General features: G+C 39.6%; 1 protein-coding gene across 1 annotated transcript in view; it reads left to right on the top strand.

Moving 5' to 3' along the window:
- The window catches only part of slc2a15a (solute carrier family 2 member 15a), a 56,715-nt gene extending 30,820 nt beyond the window's left edge, over positions 1-25,895 (top strand). The window contains exons 7-12 of the mRNA XM_041788885.1: positions 1,221-1,408; positions 9,341-9,451; positions 13,465-13,566; positions 14,403-14,478; positions 20,491-20,618; positions 25,396-25,895. Of these exons, the coding sequence (XP_041644819.1) occupies positions 1,221-1,408; positions 9,341-9,451; positions 13,465-13,566; positions 14,403-14,478; positions 20,491-20,618; positions 25,396-25,635 (845 nt within the window). The 3' untranslated portion in view covers positions 25,636-25,895. The remainder of the gene's footprint in view (positions 1-1,220; positions 1,409-9,340; positions 9,452-13,464; positions 13,567-14,402; positions 14,479-20,490; positions 20,619-25,395) is intronic.
- The last annotated feature ends 1,841 nt before the right edge of the window (positions 25,896-27,736 follow it).

Genomic DNA, 27,736 nt, shown 5'->3' with positions numbered 1-27,736 from the left:
ATATAACAGTGTACTCTGGAGGGATGTTCTGATGTAAACTATGGATAAGGTTTTGATGACAATTATTGTAAACTGTAAGTTACATCTTAGTGTATGTGGGAGATTGATTGCAAGAGACTGGGCAAGATTCACATTTACTCTTTTACTGTTTGTACTGTAATGTGTTGACAGACCATGTCATTGTGATAAAGAAAGGAAAAGACAGCACTGCATAGCACAAAGAAAAAACAAAAACAAAAAAAAAGTAGAAATGTGAACATAGGACAATCTCCTTAGGGAAAACTGTACATACGATGCTGTAGGAATTACAGTGCAGTCTTCCTACACCTCCTGATGTTCCTGTCTGTTGGTCCACAAGTTCTCATCTACACCACAACGAATTTCTTCTCTTGTGATGCAGCGTGGAAAGAATCTTTTAGAGTGTCTTATCCAGCCTCTGCAGGTATCTGCTGTGATGTCATCACACGCTGCCTCCACGGCAGCCAGAAGGGTCATCTGTGTATGTGGCTGGCAATCATATACTTTCCATCTCCATGCTGAGAAAATTCCTCAATCATCAAATTCTCCTCAGTCAAATTCCTTGATCATTGGTTGATCTAATGCTTCACACGTTTCCCTTCGTTAGAGAAAGTCAGGATCCACCTGGGAGCAATTTACCAATTCAGGACCGATTTAAGAAAAAAAGGGTAATGGAAATGTATAGAAATATGCTTGACACAATATGACAACATGTTCAACCATTTTGCATGTAAAGACTTGTGCAATGAACTAATGCCTAAATATTGTGGGGGGTGAGACTATTCAACAGAGACCCATTATAATACATTTTGATCAACATGTTTTAAGCAACTGATAATGTAGGAAACAGCAGAGAATTGTACATAATCATTTGGATGGATGTAAAAAAGCATTTGCAACTTGTTCAAAGAAATGAGAAACTGCTTTTTTGATGTGCACAAGTGACACAATGATGTAAAGATTGAACAAGTAGTTTTGAGAATTTCAATTCTGATCTGAGAAATGTACCAAAGTGACTGAGAAAAACTGTAATAACAGATCTAATGAAACGGTTCTGCAGGCAGACTGACCGATATCTACTTCTTATTTGTAGTTTGTAGTTTTACTTGTAGTTTCCAAAACTACTAAAGCAGCTTTACTGTCCTATGTTTTAGTGTATTTCTGTGCTGTAACTCTAGTGTTTCCTGTTCTCTGTCCATCAGCCCTGAAGTACTACAGAGCCAAGTGTAACATCCAGGCTGAGATTGAGGAGATGCAGGAAGAGCAGCGCTCGCTGTCGTCAGTAGAGACGCTGTCAGTGTGGAACCTGTTGCTGGATGATCGAGTCCGGAGGCAGGTGCTCTGTGTGGTCGTCATCAACATAGGCATGCAGCTGTCTGGCATTGATGCTGTAAGGACTCTTTTAAACTGAGTAATGTATGCACAAAGGAAGGTTTTTTTTGTAACATCGCTAGTGAGCAAAGTTCTAACAGTTTTATATTTCACCACAGCTTAAGGATCTTATCCAGGGTGCTGTATTTCCAATCCTCTTTGAATTTCCAAGCACAAAAAGCACAAGCACATTACACAGCATTCAGGAATCTTAGGCAAAAATAGTATGCTCTCTTGAATGGCATAAAACAAGAACTACATCCTGCCTCTGAGAGGTATACAATTATATGCTGTCAAGATGCTGTTTCATATGGATATGCTGTGCCTTAAAGGGATATTTCAGGATTTTTAAAGTTTGGTCGTATGAGGTACTTGGTCATAGTAGTGGCCTTAGCCTCCAGTGATTTCTGTGAAAGTTGCTCCTGTGGTTGTTACAAGCTCAGAGAGATCCGTGGCATAGTGGCTGTAGATGGGAACCCTTTATCAGCGTAGTTTTACCAGTTTTACATAAAAATGGTACATAACAATGGCCATATAGTACATCGGATTATACATATTTTAAAATTGCTGTTTTTATAAAGATATCATGCATATTCCCTAACCAATGTGAGTTTTTTGTTGTATAAAAAGTTGAAAAAAGAGATGGTCTGTCTGCTCCTGAAAATCAAATACCCATACAGCTACTGTTATTTGGCATCGGGACAGCTGGTGCCAAAGTCGGACTGATGTTTGGTCTTTATAAATGACACAACAAAGAGTTTGGTCCACATACGCCATTTATATAAAGTATCCTGGGATAACGTTTGATATGAATCTTTTACTATGCATATATAGATGACTGACTGATTGTAGGCAGATAAAATCTCTCGGTCAACTTTCCGTCAGTGGAAAAGGCAAAAAAAACCACCAAGTTTCGCCCCCCAGAGGTGACCTAGTGATGGACTTGCACCGTTCCACCACCAGATGGCTATTTCAGCAGGGGGATCATTTTGAGGAAGAAAAACTGAGTTTTTACATATATTAGGGCCCCAAAGACAAGCTGACAAGAGGCAAAAAAAATCCTTAAATTCTAAGCTCCTGCAGTCTTTGCGGTTGTCTGTAGGGCTGTGGTAACATCTCTAAATTGCTTCCTTTGGCTTGTGGCCACCAACTTTAGTGGAATCTGTAAAGCATAGCCAGCCTATAGCTATGCTTTTCCAAGCTGCTGCCACCAGTCATGTCTATGTATTTGTTTCTGGAGTGGACAGATACCATATTTTTGAAGTTGGACTATAAATGAAGTAAAGGTCAACATCAGGTTCAGCCAAACATGGAGTTCTGATGGCTATAGTTAGCTCTGTTTTCTTCCTTTTATGTAATGTCTCTCACCAACACTACATTTCTAATTGTTTACTGTGTGCTTTTATACTCATCTTGTCCTTAGTGACCACTAACCTCTTTGCTACAGCTCCCTCACCTGATTGATCTTGCTTATTAGACAGACACCGAGATGAACTAGGCCCAAACGATCTCTCATTGTTTTATAAGCCTCATGTGGTCTTGTGAATAAAGCCAAAAGCTGATGTAATCATTTTTATGCCTATATGATTAGCCAAATCCCCCCTCTGAATTATGCCCCAGAGGTTCATTAATTATTCCAATGATTACCTGGGCAGCCCGGGCCAGAAAGAGCACACTCTAAGCACTGGTGCTGAACTCATTAGCACGCCCATCTCCAGGCTGTATTTTGAGCTGCTAATTAGCTCTGTAGTGCTGAAACATGCACATACTGAGAGGAGAGGTAAGGATGGAGAGGTTTGATAGAGGTGGTAATAGTTGAAGAACAAAAATTAGGAAATTGGTGCAAATGGAGCAATAAACTTCTGATTTTAACTGACGCTAAGGAAAGGAATGACCAGAATGATAAAGGTGACCAAAACAAAAAAAAAGTCATCGTTCATAAAGCCCAACTCAGACCAGAGATCTCCGACACAGTTTGACCATTTTAAGAGCGTTGCAGATGATAGATACAGATGTGTGAACTCAGCAGGTGAACCTTTAATCGGGCTGGGTGTTGTGTGAAATTCAGTTTGTGATTCAAATTGGTGATAGCTATTTTTGGATGTTGCAATCATTTAAATGAAAAATGGAAATCTTGTTTTGATGGAATGTTAACTAAACTCGTAAAGCAGAAGGATTTTTCAGACTCTGTGTCTGTCATCAGGCAGATCATCCTTGCAAAGTCGAAATCCTATCTACAACATTTTTTCCTCAGCATCATCTGAAAAATAATAGGTTGTAGATAGAAACAGGGTGAGGTTGTATTGTGAGCCAATAGCAACTACTGCAACCACTGTAGCAATTAGCTGGCGCTAGCTGAGACTTAACTCAAATAGTTGCCCACCCATAGTTTAAAGTGTATATTTGATATCCACTACTGGTACTTAACATATAATTAAATACTCCTCTTTGGTTTTATTTGGAGCAGTGGTATATCCACTGTAGAAGTGTCAGAGTATTTCTCATACAAGAAGTCCAGTGTAGGATTCTTTTTATAAATTATTTAAATTTTGATGTCTCATCACTAGGGCTGGGTTCAAAAAATCGATTTTCCGATTCAGATCGATTTTTTGTTTGAATTTTCGGCATCGATTCATTTTTTTTCAAAGATCAATCTTTTGTTACTGACTGTTAAGTCTATGTTGCACTTTATTATGTTGATTGATCAAATGTGTTGGTCTAAGACCCCCTCGCATATTCAAGCAAAACAGGTACTGTAGCTGAAATGCCCCTCAATGAATCCATATTGAATTGAATCGAATTGAATCGGAAATTGAATCGAATCTGGACCTTGTGAATCAAATCGATTCAGGAAATCAGTGACAATACCCAGCCCTACTCATCACTTCTCTCCTCACTTCTTGTTCCTTCTGTGATTGCACACATCCTGCACTTTAATGGATGTAAAGGGATTGTTTCCTTTTGCTATTCAGTGCTTTGTTTGTGAAGCATCTTTGAATGTCCAAAAAAAAGTGCTATATAAGTGTGATGTATTATTATTATTATTATTATTATTATTAGATGTGCCTGAGCTTCCAGCCTACTAGGACATGGCATTCATGAACTTAAGAACACAGGAGAAATCAACTCAGCAGTTTGAGAACATGTTATGAACCAAGGGCGATTTAAAATCAAAACCTTTGAGGCGCTCATCTCCTAAAGACATGCAGATTTTTTTGCCAGGATTCAGTACACCTAACCACCAATGTCACTGAACAAATGATATTTTCTTGTGTGCATCATTTTTTAAATCATTTAAATCATCATTTGTTTAAACAAAGTGGCTTTCACCCCACACATGTACATGATTTTTAAACAGAACATGCTGTGGGGCATCGTCGTAGTTGGGGGTGTTTACCTGCCTCCAATAGATCAGCACCTTTTCCTGCCTGATCACTATTGCAGCTGAATGCCTTATTCGCAAGGCAAGTATTACCTAGGGACCTCTGGTAATTTGTGAATTTCCCCCTGATGTCTGTGTTTGGTGCGATGCATTTGCACAGGATAAGCAAAGTCTGTAATGAACTCAAACTTGCAGACATTTCTGAAAGAAAAATATAAAGGTGCTGCCTGGCTGAAAAAGCTAAAATTCATTTAAAAAATGCAATGTCATGCACATCACGTTCTGCAGGTAATGTTTTCTTGATGTGCCCTATAAAATCTCTTAAATCTGAACCATTTATGCTACTTTTAACAGGAAATGTTTTAAACTTTTTATTTATTTTGGATCTCCTCATGGAGATCAGCTGTTGCAGCCTAACCACTGAATGTTGAGCAACACATTTCAAGTTGTAAATTTTGTTATGCGCATAAAGTACGGCTAAATAATACTGATATAAGATCAGGCACTAGTAAGAGGAAGAGCAGAAGAGCTGTGCGAATGAAGAACATATGTGTCTGCACATTTGGACACTTAACCTAACACACCAGATGGATTTGTTTCACACATCCATCTGGGAAAGCTTCAATAGGAAACATTTGAGAAAAGGAAGAGGCTTTGAAAAAACTCAGTGTGATTGGGTGAACGTTCTGTCTGTCACATCTCTACGGGCCAATAAGAGTAACAAAACACGTGACGTAGCCGCTATCGAGCTGTGCGTGCACAGCTACTGAGGAATAACGCAGAACATGGCAACTATAGACATGTCAGTACACGACTTTTGTCGTTTTGAAAAGAAAACAACTCACTGCTGTTCTTTGTTCTTCTTTTAACAAAGAAATGTTGTCAAGTTCTGATAAAACTGGCACTTTAGCAGCATCCACGCTAATCTCTTCTTCCATAACTGCACCAGCTCTTGCTGCTGCTTGTTTACGTCACAACACTGCTGCGCCTTAAAGTACTGCCCCTCGTCGCTGATTGGTCCTGTCACTTTCTGACCGGGCCCAAGTGGTTCAGATGGGAGCTTTGCAAGATGGATTCACCAGTGAGAAACATGGAAACAGGGAAATCCATCTGCTTTGTAAGGTTACGTGTGTGGTGTCAAATGAGTTAAATGAGTGAAGTAAAATATTGCAGAAATTAACTGAAAGCGAAGCTCTGTTTATTACCTACATTTGTCAGAACTTTGCTGACCAAGTCCTGCAAAGCCTCTATTATTTTATCAATAAGAAAAAGGAGCAGAAAAATCTGCACTGGCTGTAAAAATTACCACCCCATTACAGAGATTCCCATTTGCACGGGATTAGAATTACCTGTGGACCTCTGTGTGTGCTGAAATATGGGTAGTAATTTTCCTTGGAATTTTTATGCTGCAAATTACAGAAAGGGTCGATTCACACAGGATTAAAAACACAAATGTCCTGTGAAATTATTTCAAATTACCAGATAAACATAAACAGATTAAAATGTGACCAAATGTCTGCCTTCTCTCTGCAGCAGTGCCTTACTACCTGTGCAGCCTTGAGTCCACGACATTCTTATTGTTTCTTTCTCTATACATAAATGTCACACTTTGGAATGAAATGTTTTACCCTGGCTTCTTCCTTATTAGGCGGCTCAGGGAGGATGTGTAACAGTCTAGCCATGGAAATGTGGCTATGAGATGTAGTGTGATTCTAGCTTTCTAGGTTTCTGTATAGCTTTTATCAGTAAAAGGTTAATTGACACAACATTTAACAAACTTATCCACCAAAAATATTTTTAGATGAAATGGATATGACATTTAGAAGCAAAGCTGGACTTTGGTTCTGTTGTGTTTTTCAGTTTATCAGCTACTTTTTCACTGTTTTAACTCGACCAAACATGGTGTGGTTTTGCGGTTTTCACTGGCTGGAGATCTGAAGTTAGCCAAAACTCAGTTTACAGCCCCAAAGCCAGATTTGAAAATGAACTGCTTTACTCCAACCAACACCAAATGTGTTTGTTTTGTAGGATAGGAGACATTTGTATTTTATCTGATCCCTGTTATAAAACCTGGTGAGAACCAGTCAGGACTTTGCCAAAAGAAATGGGATTAGCTCCTACTAATTACAAAATGTAAGATTAGACCCAGTCTGGAAAAATGGGTTAAGACTTTGGTTAAGTAGGTGAATTTGATTAAAAAATAGAGCACATTAAAGCAGTTCATTCTGATTTGTTAAAACAAAGAAAGAATCTACCGAACACACATTTATTGACTTTTTGTGCTAGCTTTCTTTATCCAACTATCCATGCATCCATCCATTTATCAATCCACCCTTTCCTGCATTCATCCATCCATTGATGCATGCAACCATTCATCCCTCATTCCATCCATCCATCCATCCATCTATCCATCCCTGCATCCATCCATCCACCCATCCATCCATCCATCCATCAGTCCATCCATCTATCCATCCCTGCATCCATCCATCCATCTATCAATCTATCCATCCACCTATCCACCCATCCATCCATCCATCCATCCATCCATTCATCCACCCATCCATGCATCCCTCCATCCATCCATCCATCCATCCATCCATCCATCCACCTATCCACCCATCCATCCACCCATCCATCCACCCATCAATCAATCCATCCATCCATCAGTCCATCCATTTATCAATCCACCCTTCCCTGCATTCATCTATCCATTGATGCATGCAACCATTCATCCCTCATTCCATCCATCCATCCATCCATCTATCCATCCCTGCATCCATTCATCCGCCCATCCATCCATCCATCCATCCATCCATCCCTGCATCCATCCATCCATCCATCCATCCATCCATCCATCCATCCATCCATCTATCCACCCATCCATGCATCCACCCATCCATCCATCCATCCATCCATCCATCCATCTATGAATTCATACCTGTATCCATCAGTTTGATCCATTCAGTCTCTTTTCTCCTCAGTAACAGCATCAATGCCAGGCAGACAGATTAAAGATTTAAAGTAATTTCTGTTAGCTTTTTAATTCTTGGCACTTTGTTTTTTGTGCAGCCAGCACCAGTTTGTTGCTAAAGATTTAGAAACCTCACAAATACTCATAGATTGTATAAACAGGGATGTGGTCCCAGTGATGATTCCCTTTGCTCTCTGTTGAAAGGGGCCGTGAAACCCATGAATGGTAAGCTCCATGAAAGTGCTGACTCAAACTATCAGTTATTCTGGTGGCAGACAAATCGGTAGAGCTGAGGTGAACCTTCAGAATCAGAATCTCTTTATTGTTAATCTTCTGGCAAACAGCTACAACATGTACACCTGTCAGTCAACTTAGCCATGCCCTAATTATGAAGAACGCTCAGTGAACATTCATGCTCTACATTTGAAATGATGTAGATACAAATGGAGCTTTCCTATCTCCACACTTTGTTCGTTTCATCCATCTTTCTGCACATTCTGTTGAAACTTACAGATTTTTACTAAATGTTGCAATTTGTTTGTGTTTTTCTGCACGTCTGTTTTGGCTTCATTTTCAGCACCAGATGCTGCTTCTTGATATCAGTCTGCTCATCAAAAATTTGTGTTCAATGAGGTAGTCCTCCCAGTTTTTGCTGTAAAATACATGGCAAATTTCAACGGATGTGAGGAATACGGTTGTACAATAACAGTCAAAACTACTTCAGTGCAAATAGATATGTTGCCATCATGAGTAACATGATGACATGATTGAGATTGTTTTAGTTTCAGCAGGGTGCTGATGGCCAGGCTCTGAGGCTACTCTTTCAAACAGCTTCTTGGGTTCAAGTCCAACCTGTCCCCCCCCCCCCTCCAGGATGTTGTTTTCCACCTTCTCCCTGGTTTCCTGAGGAAAATTTCACACTAATGCACGTTCAAAATGATTTGCTTTAACAGCAAAGACAGTTGTGCATCACTACAAAACGAACACAGACATGTGCAGCATGAATCCAATTTAAAAACTCTTAGCTTTAAGAGAAAACATGAACACGTATGTTCACAATGAAAGTAGGCAGACACACAATTAACAACATTCTGGTGCATGAAGGCCACAAAGTGATTTTTATATTATAGTATGATTATTATAGTAAAATTAAGATCATGTTTTACTGACTCTCTCAACAATCTACCAATCTACCTAACTACAAGCCTGATTCTTCAAAATAAAGGCCCAAAATCAGACCAAAATATAAACATGAGTGCAAAGTTTGAAGACAAGTCCTTTAAAGCAAAGAAATGATGAACATCAGGCCAAGTTACCCTTGACCTTTGACCTGAAAAAACTAACCCATTCATCCTAGAGTCAGAGGGTATTTGAGGAATCTCTCTTGAGATAGCCTGTTAACATACAGAGGTATGCAGGGATGGATAGATGGATCAGCAGAATGAAACTCTGCAAGGTATTATGTTGTATAAGGGGGCCTGGTGAAAAGTGTGTTATGCTTACCACTGATTTCAACATGCAATAACATTATAACACAGCAAACCAAGCAGGAACTGTCAGAATAATCCCTGAACTCACCGTTTTTTTTTTCATTGCAGATCTGGTTCTACACAAACGACATCTTTGAGGATGCAGGTATCCCAGAAGCAGAGATCCAGTACACGACTGCAGGAACGGGAATCATAGAGATCATCGCTGGACTGATTGGGGTAAACTTTCAGAGGAATTAATGCTGAAGCTTACTTCGTATTTTCTGTGCACTTTAAGTCTTTCCAACACTTCATGCTTACTTTTGTCATACTGGAACAAATCTCAGTGCACTCTATGTAGGCAAAGTAGCCCTGCTTCAATTATTTCCACGCATTTTGGCACAGGTTAAAGAGCAGAGTAGCTGTTTACCTCCACTTCCATTTGAGTGTTACCTTTGTGTACAAAAAACACAACAAAAAAATTCAATAAACTGTTTTCCATCCATGACAGGATGAGACAATACTGAGGTAAACTAGATCTTTGATAATTCAAACATGATGAGTTTTGTCCTGAGTAAATTTTGGAGAATTCCCATCATCCTCCTATTTCCCCAGTAATTCCTGGACTTTTCTTGTTAAATGGACTAATATGCTGAACAAACACAAACTTTTTTGTTTGAGCATCATCTAAGGTTTTTTTTTTTTTTTTACAAAGACAGGGCTGTTTCTCAAACAGAACGACCCTCTCTCCCCTCCATCCAAATCTCTACCATTGAGATCAACTGAATGTTTGCAACTGTGTAAATAACGTGACCGGCTGATGCCTGCTTTAGGCTCTGAGGTGCTGATTGTCTGTTCAAACACATGATGTGTCTTATGTTCTAAAACCAGCTGTTATGGGGCTTTTCCACTATGACTCTAGGCCATGCCGAGCCAAACCAAGCTGTGCTGATTTACTTTTCCAGTTATCCGCACTAGGCCGTGCCGAGAATGGTCCTGATCTGGAGCAGGGCCAAAGCAAGCCAGGCTGATGTCAAAGCAGTTCGCAGGGTGCGATTTGCCAGGGGGATTTGTCCCCTTCTGCTTCTGATATCCCCCCTCTGATGATACATTTTTAGCCCACAGGGAGTTACGTTTTATTCCTGCATCTGCTCTCATTTTCTGCTATCTAGAGACTCATAAAACAAGCATCAGAAGTGTGTTCTTTAACTTCCATGTAGGAAATTCTCCCTTTTTGATGATAAGCAGGAATTATTGTTTGTTTGTTATAGGGTTCTTCTGATTCCAATACCAGCATCGGAAATACGCCCGATGCTGCTTAAAATGCAGGTATTGGTATCGGCGAGTACACAAGTTTATGCACCGATCTGATACTGTTGGTTTAGCTTTATATTTTGCTTCGTTTAGCCATGCTAACTGTTAGTGCTATAAACCGGGAATCAATTCTTCTTCGCTGGCACTGTATGAACTGGCTACCGTTTATAGCGCAGCAAAGAAGAACCAAGGGACCTGCTGCAGCAGCAAAGAATGGTGGCTGTGTGACAATTTTTCTCTGAATGTGATAGTTAAAATGCCTTCCAGACCGGTGCTGTCGTGAAGTGACACAGTTTATCAGAAGTTAAATAACTTTTGAATCATAAATCGTTGCCTCTCACTTGTTTTTTTCCTTTTGAAGCTAGCCATTGTGTTTTTCCATTGACGCTATTGATGCCTTTGAATCCCTTGTGGGAGCATTTTTAGCAATCCCGGAACTTGTGGGACTTTTGGAGACTTTAATGATTAAATCCACACCAGTAAACCCGATACTGAACGTCTTTTATCCATTTTAATCGAATTATGATCATTTATTACTGCTAGCTTGAATGCTAACCACTATATTGTTTTGCCCTGTTAAGTGTCTGTCAGCCAATAGCAGGCTGTTCCGTGATCATGTAATGCTGCACAAAATAGCAGAAAGGAGCGATAGAGTTCAATGCACTTTATGATTTATACAGCTGTATACATTAAGTAAATATCTGTAAACAACTGTTAATATGCAAGTTGTAAATTTTATATTGTATTTGGAAAAGTTCAATAAAGTTTGTATTAAAAAAAAGAGAGAGAGAGAGACTGTGATGCAGCCCCCTGTATTATTGTTATTTTGATATTTAGGAGTAAAACTCAATAATCAGCAGAAAAAACTTTAGGGTCACAGAGGTGCTGTACATTATAATTCTATTTGTTGAGCCATGTTCTGAGTCAAATATAGGTCTTAAATAATATTCTAGTCTGCACAGTCAGTTCAGAAAGTTCACACTGGTATCAGATCATTACTCGGTATCCAACACTTTGGAATTGGAATCATATCAGGAAGGAAAAAATTGTATTGGAACATCCCTAGTTTATTGATCATGGAAGGAAAAAGAAAAAGAGAGAGAATCGGAAAAAAGAGCGGCGTGTTGCACCGTCCGTCTACAGTTTAATCTTGGCTTTAAAGCACCGTAAAGTCAATCAGATCAGACAGTGTAGCGTTCAGGCTGTGGCTGAGGTGCACAAGAGCTCAGAACGCCACGTCATCAGCTCTTGAAACGAGTAGCTTGGTTGTGTTGGAAAAGGGAAACCCCTGCTGCGCTGGGCTGCTGTGCTGAGTCAAACCAACTCAAGCTGAGACGCCCCAAGTTATGGAAAAGCCCCACTTGTAAGTAAAGCAACAAACAGGCAGCATCATCAGCTACCCTGATGTGAGCTGCAATGGCTCAGTTCAAATTGCTGCAACCTTCTTAAACCGTTGTCATGAATCTTTGTTCTGATCTTGGCCTAAGACTAAGGCCACACTAACTGATTATATGCCCGACAGTAGGACGAATTCTCTCCCTCCGTTGATCTAGGGGACATGCAAGGTTTGTCAAAAAGATAATTTGCCTAACTAACCCTTAAGTGTTTGATGTCCACAAAATTACTTTGCTGCTATCAAAAGCTTTTCATGTTGACTATTCTGAGCCTGACTGCCTCCAGCAGAAACCCAAATCAACCAACATCCAGGCAGTGTCACCAGCTGGATGTTACATACTTCTAAAACTCACCAACATAAAAACAACTGTGCCTTTTTTCCAGCCTTGATCTCATTCATATTTTTTATTCCAATTTTGCTGCAAATGTAAAGCACGTCAGGAAAGCCAGTTGAGGATTTCAGTCTTCCCCATGTTTGTCTTTCTTCTGAAGTTATGTTTGCTCAAATGAGATTCCTTTTTTCCCCAAAGGAAGACTAGACTACGGCTAGCTAAAATAGATCTTCGATGATAAAAACCTTGATGAAAAATTGGTTTAGTTTTTGTCTCAGAGACTAAAATGAGACTAAAATGTTAGTGTTGGTGTTGGGCTGTCAACACTGTAAAAACACGATATTTCTCCGCTGTGCACCTAGTGAGTGTCAGTATTTTCAACCGTGTATTTTAAAGCAATTAAAGTATTAATAGTTCATTTATATCACTGTATTACATTTAAATTCGTTTACAATATGGCTAATCTAAGTAGTTCAAAGAAAATAAATGTAAAGACTAAAATTTTGAGAACGTTTACTGACTCAAGCTGGACTAAAATGTTTTGGAGTTTTCATCAACCAAAGCTCAACTCAAACTTTCCATGGGGCTTTAACTGAATGGAATTATTATCTTGAGACTATATTCAAAATAGCTGCCAAAATCATCATGGTCTCAGTCTGGCCAAGTCATTCAGTTTGTGCATTCAAAGGGTCACTCCCAATAATACACCCCTTGCCCCTACAACTTAGTCCAGTCCTTGCATTTTGCACGTTCATGTCTGGGGTAGGGTGTTTTTTGTTGAAAGGTGAAGTGCTAGGCCCATATGGCCCTTCAAATTGAGATTTTATAACTACAAAGCTAAAGTCTCCCAGAACGTAGCCAATCGTCTGAAAGATATAAAGATTATGACAATCCACAATCAAAATTGAATGTGTCAATGCATAACGGCCCTTTTGATTGAGGGGCAAGCATTTAAAAAAATAATGCTTTTAGTAGAAATGTCCAGTATTACTGTTATTTCTGTTCGTGTAATACATCCAACAGCATCTGATGGAATAAAATGAGCAGAGAGGGTCATCCTATAGGGGAGATTTCACCGCCATGAGGCTGACATTTATGTTCTTATCTAACTCTCAGAAAAACAAGTATGTTTGTCTTTATTTTAAGTTTGTATTTACTGGAGAGGCCACTTTCATGTCTGTTCTGATGTGAGCTCTGTCTTTCCTCTTGTAGTGTTTCACCATAGAGAGACTGGGCAGGAGGCCTCTCATGATCTTTGGTTTTACCATGATGGGCATCTGCAGCGCTGGAATCACATTAACCCTGATTTTACAGGTGGGTTACTTTGTTTTTGTCTAAAGGACAAAAAGGACACAAAGCTGGCTCTTTCCTACCTTTATGATGCATGAAGCTACTTTATTCTAGACTTTCTAAAACCTGGTCTGAAGTCTGTGGTCACTGTCTTTCTGATGGCCCGGTGTTGAAGCTTGTTCAGTCTAAACAAACAGATGGCATAACAGCACGTCTGCTCCCCTGTTATTATCAGTAAATTCTCCTGGACAATCAAAGTTTTTAATGCGACCGAGAGCTTAGAGACAGAAAGCTGCAGCATGCAACAGGAATTAGATTTATAGTCATTTCTAGAAGTGCCAGCTTTAATTTAACCTACAGATACACAAGCTGTCTAATGTCTATTAAGTGTTTATTACACAGAATATAAACAATGGTTTTAGCTGTGAAATGTGTAAATACTGTTCTCGTTTACAGCCTACCTGCTGTTGAGCTCACAGAATATCGTGATGACAAAAACCCTGCCTGATCCTCTCAGTGTGTCTGGAGATTACAGTGTAATAATCAATGAAGATCTGCTTTTGTGCCATGTTTGGAAATGTTCACTGCATATTTTTTTCCTAGTCCCTGTGGTTTGAAAGATCTGATTTCCTTATTTGCCTGATTAGGATTCTTTGTTTTTTTTTTAAATTCAGTAGCAGATGCTGTATAAAATATACATTACCCCCCTGATAATACACCTAAATAAATCCAAAATTACTGATTTTTAAATACTTAACAAAAATATCTACAAATAAAACCCTCAAATCACACTAAAACAAGAAATGTAATGAGATTATCAGACCAAGTCTCTCATGTTTTGCTGTTTCTTCTTCCTACAGGGTCACTTACCTTTTATGCACTACGTCAGTGTCTTCTGTGTGGTCGGTATCATTGCTGGCTTCTGTATTGGTCCAGGTGAGTTTCTCTTCTCTGAGTTTTTAAGAGACAAGGCAATGTGATTTTCTCACTCAGCTCCTAAGGAGAAGAGCTAGTTGAAGAAATACAACAGTCGGACGTGTTAAGCTTCGTTTACACTCTAAGGCGCTTATTTACAACTGTCTTTCTAAGTGCATAGTATGTAAAATTCTGCCTCTAGAGGGCGGCCTCAAAATCAAAACTGTACAATACACAATATGATGAGTACAGATCAGCTCTTCCCATCTCTGTTGTTTACCTCTTGTTCTGAATTGAGGATTCCTTTCAATAAAAACAGCACCCCACAAGCTGTAAACAGAAACCCCTGTTTTGTTTTCATTCATAAATTTATTATAATGAGTAAGAATTGAACTGAAAAGTGCACTTCCACATTCATGCTGGAGTGGTCCCAGAATGCTCTGAGGTCAGAGGATGGGTGTGCACTCAGTTTGAAGTGATTGTACCTGGTCTGTAACAGACCTGACTAATCAGCATCGTTTGAGGTACCAACAGGCAGGGTTGAGTTGGACTGAAGCCAGGAGTAACGGCTGCCCCAGTGTAGCGATTAGCTTTGGTGTAGCTATAGTGGCAGTTTTATCAGAGCTGGTCCACATTTCTTTATCATAAGAAAAGCACCAAACCGCACAGAAAGCTTTGCGTGGAAGAAATGTTTTCACTTGTTTTTCAACCAGTATGAGTTTGTAATAGTTATGGGTTTTGTTGTACTAATACACTGGCTAATAGTGAAGTGATTAGCTCAGCTGTAGCTTCAGCAGCAGTTTTTATCCGATCTGAACAGCACAGAACAGCACTGATGTTTTTGTGCTTCTCCTGAATGGGCTCGGCATGAGTTTTGAGTGAGCATGAGTTTGATCCAGCAGTAAGCTCCAACTTTTAAAAACTACGACAACGCCTGCCTGCCGAACACGATACTCAGCAGAGCTGCTCATGCCTCCTGTCCTGTCGCTCTGATTGGCCTGTTATGAATGTGACAGACAGAACGTCTCATCTGAAGTGTTTCTGAAAGGTCTTGCCCTACTCAAACACTTTGTATGAGAGGTTCCTCAGATGATTGTGCCCATGCAGTGGATTTATGAAACGGTCTATGTCAGGTTAGGTGTAGCCAGCCTGCTTGTAAAGTAGCAACTTGGAGGATCTTAACCATTACCTACTGTTTAGATTTGATGCCTTCTAAGACTTCCCTCACAATGAGTGTCGATACAAAATTTTAAACTACAGATCTACACCAAGTTTCAAATTATTATGCAAATTGGATTTTTGTGTCATAAACATTCATTCTTTTGTTTTTCAATGAAACTCATGGATGGTTTTTTCTCTCAGTGCTCTTTGGATCACTCAAATCAATCTCAGACACCTGTGATGATTAGTTTGCCAGGTGAGCCCAATTAAAGGAAAACTACTTAAGAAGGAGGTTCCACATTATTAAGCAGGCCACAGGTTTCAGCAATATGGGAAAGAAAAAGGATCTCTGCTGCTGAAAAACATCCAATAGTGCAATGCCTTGGACAAGGTATGAAAACATTCGATATTTCATGAAAAATTAAGTGTGATCATCGTACTGTGAAGAAATTTGTGGCAAATTCAGAGCACAGACGGGTTCATGCAGATGAAGGCATAATGAGGAAGGTTTCTGCCAGACAAATTCATCAGATTAAGAGATCAACTGCTAAAATGTCATTACAAAGCAGCAAACAGGTATTTGAAGCTGCTGGTGCCTCTGGAGTCCCACCAACCTCAAGGTGTAGGATCCTCCAGAGGCTTGCAGTCGTGCATAAACCTACTATTCAGCTGCCCCTAACCAATGCTCACAAGCAGAAATGGTTGCAGTGGGCCCAGAAATTCATGAAGACTCATTTACAAACAGTTTTTTTTACTGGTTAGTGCCGTGCAACCCTGGATGGTCCAGATGGGAGTAGTGGATGGTTGGTGGATGGCCACCATGTCCAAACAAGGCTGTGATGTCAGCGAGGAGGGAGCAGAGTCATGTTTTGGGCCAGATTCATGAGGAGAGAGCTGGTAGGCCCCTGAAGGTGTGAAAATGACCTCGGCAAAGTATATAGAGTTCCTGACTGACCACTTTCTTCCATTGTCCAAAAAGAAGAACAGTGCCTTCCGTAGCAAACTTATCTTCATGCATGACAATGCTAACCTGACACACCAGATGGATTTGTTTCACACATCCATCTGGGAAAGCTTCAATAGCAAATGTTTGAGAAATGGCAGAGGCGTTGAAAAAAACTCAGAGTGTGATTGGATGAACGTTCTGTCTGTCACATCTCTAGTCAATAAGAGCAACAGAACACTTGACATAGCCGCTATTGAGCTGCATGTGCGCAGCTACTGAGAAATAACGCGGAACATGGCGACTATAGACATGTCAGTACTCGATTTCTGTTGTTTTCGAAAAGAAAACAACTCACTGCTGTTCTTTGTTCTTCTTTTAATGAAGAAATATCAAGTTCTGATAAAACTGGCGCTTTAGCAGCATCCACGCTAATCTCTCCCTCCATAACTGCACCAGCTCTTGCTGCTCCTTGTTTATGTCACAACTTTGCTGCACCTGAAAGTACTGCCCCTCGTCGCTGATTGGTCCTGTCACTTTCTAACCAGGCCCAAATGGTTCAGACGGGAGCTTTGCAAGATGGATTTGCCAGTGGCAAAACAAGGAAACGGGTGTATCCATCTGCTTTGCAAGGTCACGACAATGCACCATCTCATGCTGCAAAGAATCCCTCTGTGTCATTGGCTGCTATGGGCATAAAAGGAGAGAAACTCATGGTGTAGCCCCCATCCTCCCCTGACCTCAACCCTGTTGAGAACCTTTGGAGCATCCTCAAGCTAAAGATCTATGAGGGTGGGAGGCAGTTCACATCAAAACAGCAGCTCTGGGTGGATATTCTGACATCCTGCAAAGAAATTCAAGCAGAAACTCTCCAAAAACACAAGTTCAATCGGTGCAAGAATGGTGAAGGTGATATAAAAGAAGGGCTCCTATGTTAACATGGAACTTGGCCTGTTAAGATGTTTTTGATTGAAATAGCTTTGATTTCAGTAAATATGACCTCCTAATGCTGCAAATTCAACAAATGACATTTTCTAGTTCTTTACAACCAATAAGATGTTCTGAAACTCTGTTGTGCATAATAATGTTTAACAGTTTCAACTCAGTTAAACAGTTTTTATTAAAAGTCAAATTAGTGATCGTTGAGAGGATTGTGCAAAAAGAATTTGATTTATGCTTTAAGGGTTGATGACTTGAAAATTATACTCTCATTTGCATCGACTATTTAGGAAATCAGAGAACAATATCATTTGCATAATAATTTGGAACGCAGTGTATTTACAGTTTGTCATTATGTCTCATTAATAAATGCATGATTAATCCTTAACAGATGTTTCAGAGAGCAGGAAAAGTGTATTTTTTATGTTTAACTACACTTGTTTTTAGAGAAAAACATTAACTATTACAAAGTACCATGGCCTGTTTTACATAACATAAAAACATAAAGCTATAATTATTTAAACATATTTTACTGAATTTGAAAATTATGGAAATTATGAAATAACCATGTTTAACCATTGCAACCCATAAACACTGTCCTCACTGGTAAATCGTAAGAAATCATAACATTCAACATTCAATAAGAGTCTGTTGCAAAAACTGAGTCTTGCTGCCATGATGTCAGTCACTGACAGGTACCTTTATAATGTAATGAAGGTCTGGGGGTCCTCTCCCAGAAAGTTACGAGCATCCAACTATCAATTCTCTGCAGTCTGGTGAATATTTAAGCAACAATTTGTGGTTAGAATTCAGTTATGCTAAAGGAAAACAGAGTTATTAACTAATGATCAACAAAAGACTCACACTGTTGCTAGATTTGATCTTCCATAGTAATTTTAAAAAGTAATGTTTTAATTGTGTTGACTCTTTAAACACTAAATTTAATGATAACAGTCAGATTTAAACATCCATGTCACATTTAAATGTAAAGTATATAATGAATGGTTTAAACACAATGAGAAGATTAGTTGTGTGTTTACAGTAACGAAGCATTTTTAATCTGAATAGCTGTCTTTTATGAAGTGACTGTTTGGCTGATGACTGGCACTGTTGATGCTTGTGATTTTATTATTAATAGATATTTAAAATTTTTCCCTCCGGATCAGTGAACTGTTCCATGGTCAGGCTCCTTTAAATAAGGAAATAGCTCCCTCTAGAGGCCACGCTTGCAAAACTCTACAAGAGGTCTTTTATTTGGGAGAAAAAGTCTAAAATTTCTAAATAATCCTCTTCTTTTAATTTTAGTTTGTCAAATCTGTTAATGAGCAGATAAATAATAATACTTGTGATTTATAGTTGTAATACTTTTCACATACTCTGAGTGTCCAAATGATGATGTTCCCCTATATTTTACCAACACACATCTCCAAATCTTCTTACAGTTAGTGATAAATATACCTATTTTATTTTAATATGCAATTATGTATGCTGTAAGAAAAAACACCTTCAACACTGTTAGAGAGATAAATAATGCCGTTCTAATGATTGTGATGAAATATTAGCGCCTGGCATTCTTTGATAAATGGCTCTCCCATCTACATACTGACCCGGCCCACGCCTGATCAGCTGATTCTGTTTCACTCTAATTAGCCTTTTATAAGCCTACATTTATCAGTGAACAGGAGTCATAAATATCATAACAGATATTATTGTTTCCATGCATAAATATGTATATTTTATGTTGGCCTGCATACACTTGTAGGAGGAAATAACCTGCACTGTGTGTTTGATGAGAGAGAAATGCTCACTGAACTCTGTGGAACTCTGTTTCTTTATGATGCTCCAAACAAAATAGTTTGCAAAAACATCTGGTTTTGATAGGGGTTGACTGATTTTGTTTTCTTTAGAGAAGATACTGATACTGATTTGTAATTCATGAGACAGATAAATGACACGTGGAACTGATATGCATTTATTAAGCTGTAAAAAAATATATTCAATGTGGCAAAAGAAAAATTGCATGATCAAAAAATGAAGGAAAATGAACAGGGATGCAATGTAACAGAGCAACACAGGAGCAGCAAGAAATCAGGAAGTGATTCCATAGCTTTACTGGGTCAGTCACAGTGGAGGAAACAATGCCAGAGGGGAAGACAGCCCTTCAGTGGAGCCAATGTAGAGCATTTTTTTATTCATTTATTTGATCAGTTATTTGGTAAAAATAAAATGCTAATACCGATAATCAGCCAAAGGCCATTTCAGCCAGGAGAGACTTAACATGAGTTTAGCAATAATTTATTTTACAAATTGAATGAAAGAATTGTGCAAAGTCCTTGGCGATTACACTTCACTGTTTTGATTTCATGTATTTGAAGGGGTAGTGAAGCAAACGGCAGGAACAGGATACCCCATGGAGTCTAGACACCAGTGGTGTTGATGAGGGGTGCAGGATAAGCAGGAGACCTGTGAGGATCTGGGCTAGATGCTGATTACCTGAATGGAGGTGGCTGGGGTGGAGGAGGGATGCAGTGTCTGCACTGAACAACTGTGAAAGAGAGAATGATTTAAAATCTGACAGGTGCATGGTGATTGGTCAAACAAGGTTGTGACAGAATCTGATTGGCTGAGTACTAAGGAGAGTGAACACCCATAATCAGCTGATCGTCAGAGCAGGGAGAGAGAGAAAGAGTGGAAACGGGAGAGATGTGAATGAGGGGTCTCTGAAGAATGAGTAGAAACAGTCTTCCTGCTTGAACTTTCACTGAGCTCCATGTATCAGCCATCATCCAGGCTGACAACTGGTCAGCCCCTAGTCTACCTTAAGGACACCTGCAGACTTTAAACACTGAGGTCAGATTATTTCATAGTTCCTACTTCATCAACCTCTAAAAACAACCAATGTGCTTGATTATTCCAAAGAAATTTTATCAGGTTCCAGGCTGCAGGATTTTTCCTTGGTGTCTTCATTTTTGTCTCCTCTTCTGTTCCAGCTGGAGTTCCCTTCTTGATCACAGCAGAGCTGTTCAAACAGTCCCACCGCCCAGCAGCGTACATTGTTGGAGGATCGCTGAACTGGCTGTCCAACTTCACTGTGGGCTTCGTCTTCCCTTTCTTACAGGTAAACGCTAAATGCTAGACAAGCTACATGCATTCAGGCTTTGCACACTGAGTCTGTCTATTTTTGGCCCCAATAATTTTACATGTAAAAAAAAGAAAATCAATCTCATGTTGTCTAATCATGTTTTTCACACTTACATTTCGTCCTCTTTTTTTGGAACAGGTTCAAATGTATGCACATTTTTGCATTAGTCCTAGTCATTTAAATGGACCATTGATGATTCACATCAGTGCCTGCTGCTTCATTTTCACCCCCCTCTCTCTCGCACTGAACGCTCACTGTAAACAGCGTGATTTGCCCCCAACAGGAATCTCCAGCAACACTTGTGGGTTAGAGCAGTGGTTCTCAGCTGCTGGGTAGGGACCCAAAACTGGGTCGCTGAGCTGGTTTTGGTGGGTTGCAAAGATGTTTGTAGAAAAAACTGAAGGCCAAAGCCAAAACACTCCGAAAAACAACCAAAGTTTGCATCTTATGTAGACATGGAATAAAATAAAAATTATGCATACATATAAGTTTAGGGCACTGATCATCAACTGGTGGCCCTAGGGCCATATCAGGCCCCCAAAAGCATCCTGCCAGGCCACCAAAAGATCATTAAATTCAGAAAAGGAGGAAAAGAAGATGTTGTGGTTTTTAGAGTATCCTTTGGCTTTAAATGTCTGCAGCTGTTAAATCCATCCCACAAACAATTAATATTGAAATAGTTTTATAATGACTTAACGTTTGATCTGTTTGCAGAAATTTACTGTCATGATTAGTAGATAAATAAAAACAGGGTTAAGGTTGGCAGAAGTGCTGCAAAATTGACCAGATAAAGATGTTAAAATGTAGCAAAAATTGGTTAAAGAAGCAAAAAGTATCATAACTTAGTTCCAAATGACAAAAATAGTTCAAAAAAGTAATGCAAAAATAGAAGAAAAGTGGCAAAAATGGATAAAAGAGTGCCACAAAGGGCATAAAACATGCAGAGAAAGTGGTTTAAATGGGTTAAAGAATTGCAAAAATTGGGTTAAGAATGCAAAAAGGGGCAAAAAGTATCGAAAATGGGTAAAAAAAAAAAAAGTGGCAAAAATACAGCAAAAATAGTGTGGCAAATTAGTGAAAAGGTGTTCAAGAGTGGCACAGAAAGGGAAATAATTGGCAGCAAAGTTGCAAAAGGGTGTTAAAGAGTGGCAAAATTAGGTGAAAAGTGGCAAAAAAAATGGTTAAATGTTGCAACTATTGTTAAGAAAATGTAGTGAAAAGAAGTTAAAGTGACAATGAAAAATCTGTCACTAACCGTCACAGGCAACAATAGAAGCAAAGTGGCAAAAATGGGTAAGAGTGGCACAAGGGGATTAAGCTTGCAGGAAAAGTGGTTTAAAGGGGGGAAAAATGGCAAAAATTGGGTTAAAGAGGCAAAAAGGGGTTAAAAGTGTCAAAAATGAGTTAATACCGGTGTTAAATCACAATTGTGGAGGGCCCGTTCTCTGGGATTTTCAGCCAACTCTGTTGCTGCAGAGCATGCTGCCTGCTGCATGATAGATAATAGGGATAGATCTTACTGGTAATGCCTAAAAAAATACAAATACTATTCAACAAGATGTTAACCAGACCAAAATATTTATTTATTAACAAGTGTTGCTGGAGATTTAGGTTTCCTTTAAGACTGTCTTCATCCTCCATGCACCTTGGAAGATTTAGAATTACCCTCTTCAACTCTGTATGAGATCTCTGTCAGGATGGATGTATCACAGTGATTGTAAAGGCCCAACAGAGCCACAGGCTTGCTTTTCAAAACCATTTGCCACATTCTAAGAATTTTCACAGTAAAGGCAATTAAAAATGCAATGGACTCAGTGTGCAAGGTTCGAGTGTGTGACATTTTTTTAGAACACAGATCCAAAAGAAAAATGCCTCTGAAAATAACAGACCCAGTGTTCGAAGACCTTTCCTGCTGTACAAGCTCTTCTCAGTCCTGAAGGCTCACAACACCAGCAGTGCTCAGGCCTCTTTTAACTCAGATCAATTTAATGTGATTAGAGGTCACCAATCTGATGACCGACCCCCCCGCTTTGTTATATTTTAATCCTCATTCTTTAAATAGAGACTGTTCATTCTGGGACCTGAATGTTCCTATAAAAATCCCTCAGTCATGATTCATGAATGATTGCAAAGCAGCTTGAAAGCTCAAGTGATAGTTTGAAATCTCTTTCATGAGTTACATTTATTGAGTCCTGATCTAAAGCAGGGCTGCTTACAGTAAAACACTCTCACATTTGTTTTATTAGAGCTCCATAAGGTCTACTGGTTTTTCAGTCACAAAACTGCACAGCTCATTCAATCTGATGTAGAGAAACTGAAATATGTTCATTTCTAGAGCTGTCTCATCTCCTTTATTCACCTACTATTAGTTTATACATATATTTATTGGGTATAAAAAGATCTACATGTTAGAGGAAGCCAGCACATCTCTAGCCATGAGTTTTCCTCTTATTTAGAATGATGAACACGTGACATGCAACAAAAGTCCCTGGTATGATGGCACAAGGGTCCGTAGAGTTATGGGGCATACATCCAAGGCCTGCCACACACTGGACGATTTTTAAATCTGAAACGATTTTAAAAATGGGGAGAACCGCAGACATCAGGACCGTTTCAAACAATTTTTCATCTTTAATCCTCTGAACGCACACACTAGACAGCTCAGCCAGACTGTGAGATCACTGGAGACCACACAACTGCCGACCCGCCAACGACCTCACGTGATCTCACTGGCAGTGTTACAGGTGCAGCAAAAATCATAAAACAAGGAAAAGACTCAGGATGAAATCCTGGCTGGAATGAAGTTATGTTTGTGTTTATGGTTGTGAGCAGTGAAAGTACGCTATGTATGATCCAGCAGATGATGCCATCCCGTCTGCTCGCTCTCATTGGTTGTTGTGGGTACTCTATCAGAGGAACTAGTCCTAGAATAGTAAATATCAAACTTGTTTGGGGGTCTGACGGGCTACAACACAATTTGGAGCAGCAAAACAATTATGTTGACACCACACACATAACCTTACAAAGCAGATGGATTTCCCCGTTTCCATGTTTCTCACTGATGAATCCATCTTGCAAAGCTCCCATCTTAACCATTTGGGCCTGGTTAGAAAATGATAGGACCAATCAGGGACGAGGGACAGTACTTTCAGGCACTGTGGGGTCGTGACATATGCAAGCAGCAACAAGAAGCTGGTGCAATCATGGCGGAAGAGATTAGCGTGGATGCTGCTAAAGCGCCAGTTTTATCAGATCTTGACAACATTTCTTCGTTTAAAGAAGAACAAAGAACAGCAGTGAGTTGTTTTCTTTTCAAAAACGACAAAAGTCGTGTACTGATATGTCTTCAGTCGCCATGGTTCACACTATGCTGTTCCATATGGAGTTTATTCCTCAGTAGCGGCTACGACACCTGTTTGTTGCTCTGATTGGCCCATAAAGAAGTGACAAACAGAACATTCATCCAATCAGCCTTCAAGTTTTTTTTTTTTCCAAGGCTCTGCCCTTTCCCAAACGCTGTCTATCAGTGGTTTTCCAGATGGGTGTGTGAAACTCACCCATCTGGCATGTCAGGTTTTTACACATGCATATTAGTCAGAAGAATAATCGTTTGCGACGAGGCCTCACTCGGGATATGACCCCACAATCGTCAGAGGAGGCCTCAAATCGGGCTTAAAATCCTGTAGTGTGTGGCCAGCCTAAACCAGTAGCAAGAAGCCCCTCTAATGTGTTCAAGTTTTAAAACCTGCATTAAAAATAAGCCTGTATTAACATTCTCCACTTCTCTACTGATCTGCAAACAAAAAGAAAATAACCCCGCTTGGACAATGAATTGAGTGGAATGCTGCATTTGCATATCAAGGAGTACTTTTTAATGCTTTTTGTGAACCTACCTCAGTGTGTACTGATGACGGTTTGATGCCCTGATAGCTCAGTCTGCATATAGAGGTGGTCTGGGATGCCGTCATCCAGACCGGATTGGCTAAGCAACGTTTAGAGTCCCGTCACCTGGTGTGATCTTCTCTTTTCTACTTGTAAATGAAAGCATGGCTTTATTTTCTTTCCAGCCTCACTTGGACTTATCTGAGCTTTTTTAAAAATCTGGACTTTTTGGTTCAGTGTAGTTGTAAGAGCTGGTCTTTTGGCTCTTCATTTGGTACCAATTTGCCTTTTTTAATCTTTGACCCATCAACATGATTGGAAACTAAGAAACTGTTGTTCAAAAGGGAGCTGGCTCCCATTGCTCCCAAGGAAAGTCAGCTCTAAGAACTTTCTGGTCCATCAAAACTCATGGTCTTGACTCAAACTGACATATCAGTGAAGCCAGTACACATCAGATTTATTTGCATAATAGTATATAAATGTGTTTTTTAAAGCATGGTTATGACAACATGAGGGAGAAAAGCTGTTAAAGATGCACTTGCTATATTAATTGTTGTGCAATCACTTGGTATCCTAATGGCCAGAATGGACTATTAATCCCTGATGGTGCACTGTCAGAACAACCCAATGTGTCGACGAAATTAAGAGGAGCAATGGGCTGTTTTTTAAATTAAATAGTCCAGTTTGTAACGTTAGCATTCTTCCACTTCCTAGTTAACAGTTTGACTCACTCTGAATGATAGCAAAGGTTTCCTTCAGCTTTGGTCTTTGCAGTTTTTCTCTCCGTGTACTGATTATTTTTTTTATTTTTCTCTTCTCTTCTGTCAACCCCTTCATGACCCTCCATCCATCGGCCACATCCAACCAACAGATGTCAGTGGGGTCGTACTGCTACTTAGTGTTTTCAGGCATCTGCTTCTTTGTGGCCATCTACGTCTATTTTTGCATCCCAGAGACAAAAAACAAGACCTTCATGGAAATTAGCCGTATGTTCTCCAAGAAGGAGGCGGTTATGGAGTCCCAGGGCCTAATGCACGTGGACCAGCTGAAGCTGAAGAAGATGAACGGCTACGGCGGCGTGGAGTTTGACAGCTCTTCTTCTGTGCCTTAACTGGCCTTCATGTCCTCACTGAGACTTCAGAAGCATTTGTTACTTCCTCTTGTCCATTCTGCTGTTTCAACATGTACACATAAACCTAAAGTCACCTCACCAGGGGCCGTATGCATAAAGCCCAGGGCCAAATTCACGCGGGGATTGTGCAGCCAGAAGTTGTCCTTGTTTATGCAAATGAGCCCCAAAGCCATAAGTGTTAAATTTCACAAGCATCAGTGCAAACAGCCACAGGCCCTTTTATTAAAACTGTTCTCCTCCTTCAAGAGTGAGTGGTAGTTTTTAGGTGTCACAGCTTCATGTTTCACCCAACATCTTCACTTATTTTTACTTTATCATTATTATTATTAGAGTCAGATTCTGGTACAACGGCTGGAACAAGAAGTGGCCACATAAAGGCATGCTTTTTGAGTTCTAGAGATGGCAGGGTAGAGATCTTGTGTTATGTTTCTAATGTGAAAAACCTGCTCTTACTAGCTTTCTAACTTTAACTTGTCAAGTCTGGGTTTAGCATTAAACTACCAAGTGTAAGAGTTGTCCAACAAAGGTTAAAACACAACTTTTCATAAAACACAGCAACATTTCACCAAGCTCTCTAATCCACAGAAAATTTAAACTGAGGAGTAAAATATTTCAGAAGCAGCCACAGCTCAACATTTTAAACACACGGGAAGGTGGGAACAATTTTTGTAAATGACTGGACGTAACAGACCCCTCTGAACCATCTCCTTAATGAACTGGAGGGTGTGTCAGGACAGGGTTATCATGATCTTTGTTAGTGACAGTGCCCTCTAGTGATCAAATGAACCCTAAGGTGCAAAGGGACAGTAGTGCGAGCTGTCCCATTACTTCAGTTTTAATTCACTCATGATAAAAATAAATAAATAAATGATGGGAAAATTATGGTTAAAAAATACACTAAAACGCATAGATATTTGTAAAATTGATGCAATATTTGTTGCTTGGCTAGCCGGTTAACAGGGGCACTGTGTAAAATTCTTGCTGGGGGCCCAAAATCCCTCGCTGCATCCTTGCTAGATGGACACGACATACTGAAACATACACGCCCCCTGAATTTGGCTGTACAGCTCAGACAACTGGAGGGACTGTGGCTGTACACAACAATGCAGAAATATAGGTACACACTCTTTAGTCAGTCATATAGGTTTAAGGTTATTAACACAGGGAAATAATGGCTTGAATGTATATAGAAAAGAATGTTAAAATTCACTAATCATTCATAGATCATGTACATGGACCTGTGGATGAAATTTTATGAAAAGCTAAGCTTGTAAAATCAGTACAATTGGCAAAGAACTAGAGGAACCAGTGTGATAAAATAAATGGTTATTTACACAGGGAAATAATGGCTTGAATGTACATACATTTTAATTCTTTATTCGATTATAAATAATTCATTTGCACTATTGGATGGCATTTTTTAGAAATTTTAACTCCACTCCAGTGAAATTGGAAAAAACACAATCAATTTGTCTGTCCTAGTCTTAACTGCAAATATCAACTCCTCTTGGAAATCATGCATACCCAGGGTCAAAAGTGTTCTCATCACTTCTTAATGAAAATCATTAGTCAGACCCTGTAAAGTGAAATCCAAACTTTGCATCTTAACTCTCTGGATCTGTTGGATTAAGTCTGCTGCAAATATATGAAAACACTGATATCTACATGTGACTGAATTCTGGATTTAGACCGTTATAAAGTTTTCCTCCTCCTTCCTGGCTTGGTTTAATTTGGGCAGGCCAAATGTGTGGAGTGGTAATGTCTTTGGCCCACAGTGGGGAGTGACCCTGCCCCCTTAAACACTACAACGATATAAAATCACAGAGCAGTTCATTTCAGTCTAGTCCGTTGTTAGCAGACATCACTGCCTCATTAGCAGTCAGTTAACTGCTGTGTTTTAGTTCATCGTGAGGTAAACTGGTAAATCCATCAGTTACAGTGGTCTACGGATCATTTAAGGCATCATAACAGAGATCTGAGCCAAAAAATGGACCTTGTCTCTGCTCAGCCACGCAGCTGAGTTCATATTAGAAACATGTTTTAAAATCTGAGTGGGCGTGGCTTCAGCTCATTCAACAGA

Source organism: Cheilinus undulatus, linkage group 6 (assembly GCF_018320785.1).
Source record: "Cheilinus undulatus linkage group 6, ASM1832078v1, whole genome shotgun sequence".
NCBI classification, from domain to species: domain Eukaryota; kingdom Metazoa; phylum Chordata; class Actinopteri; order Labriformes; family Labridae; genus Cheilinus; species Cheilinus undulatus.
This window is presented reverse-complemented; position numbering and strand designations above follow the sequence as displayed.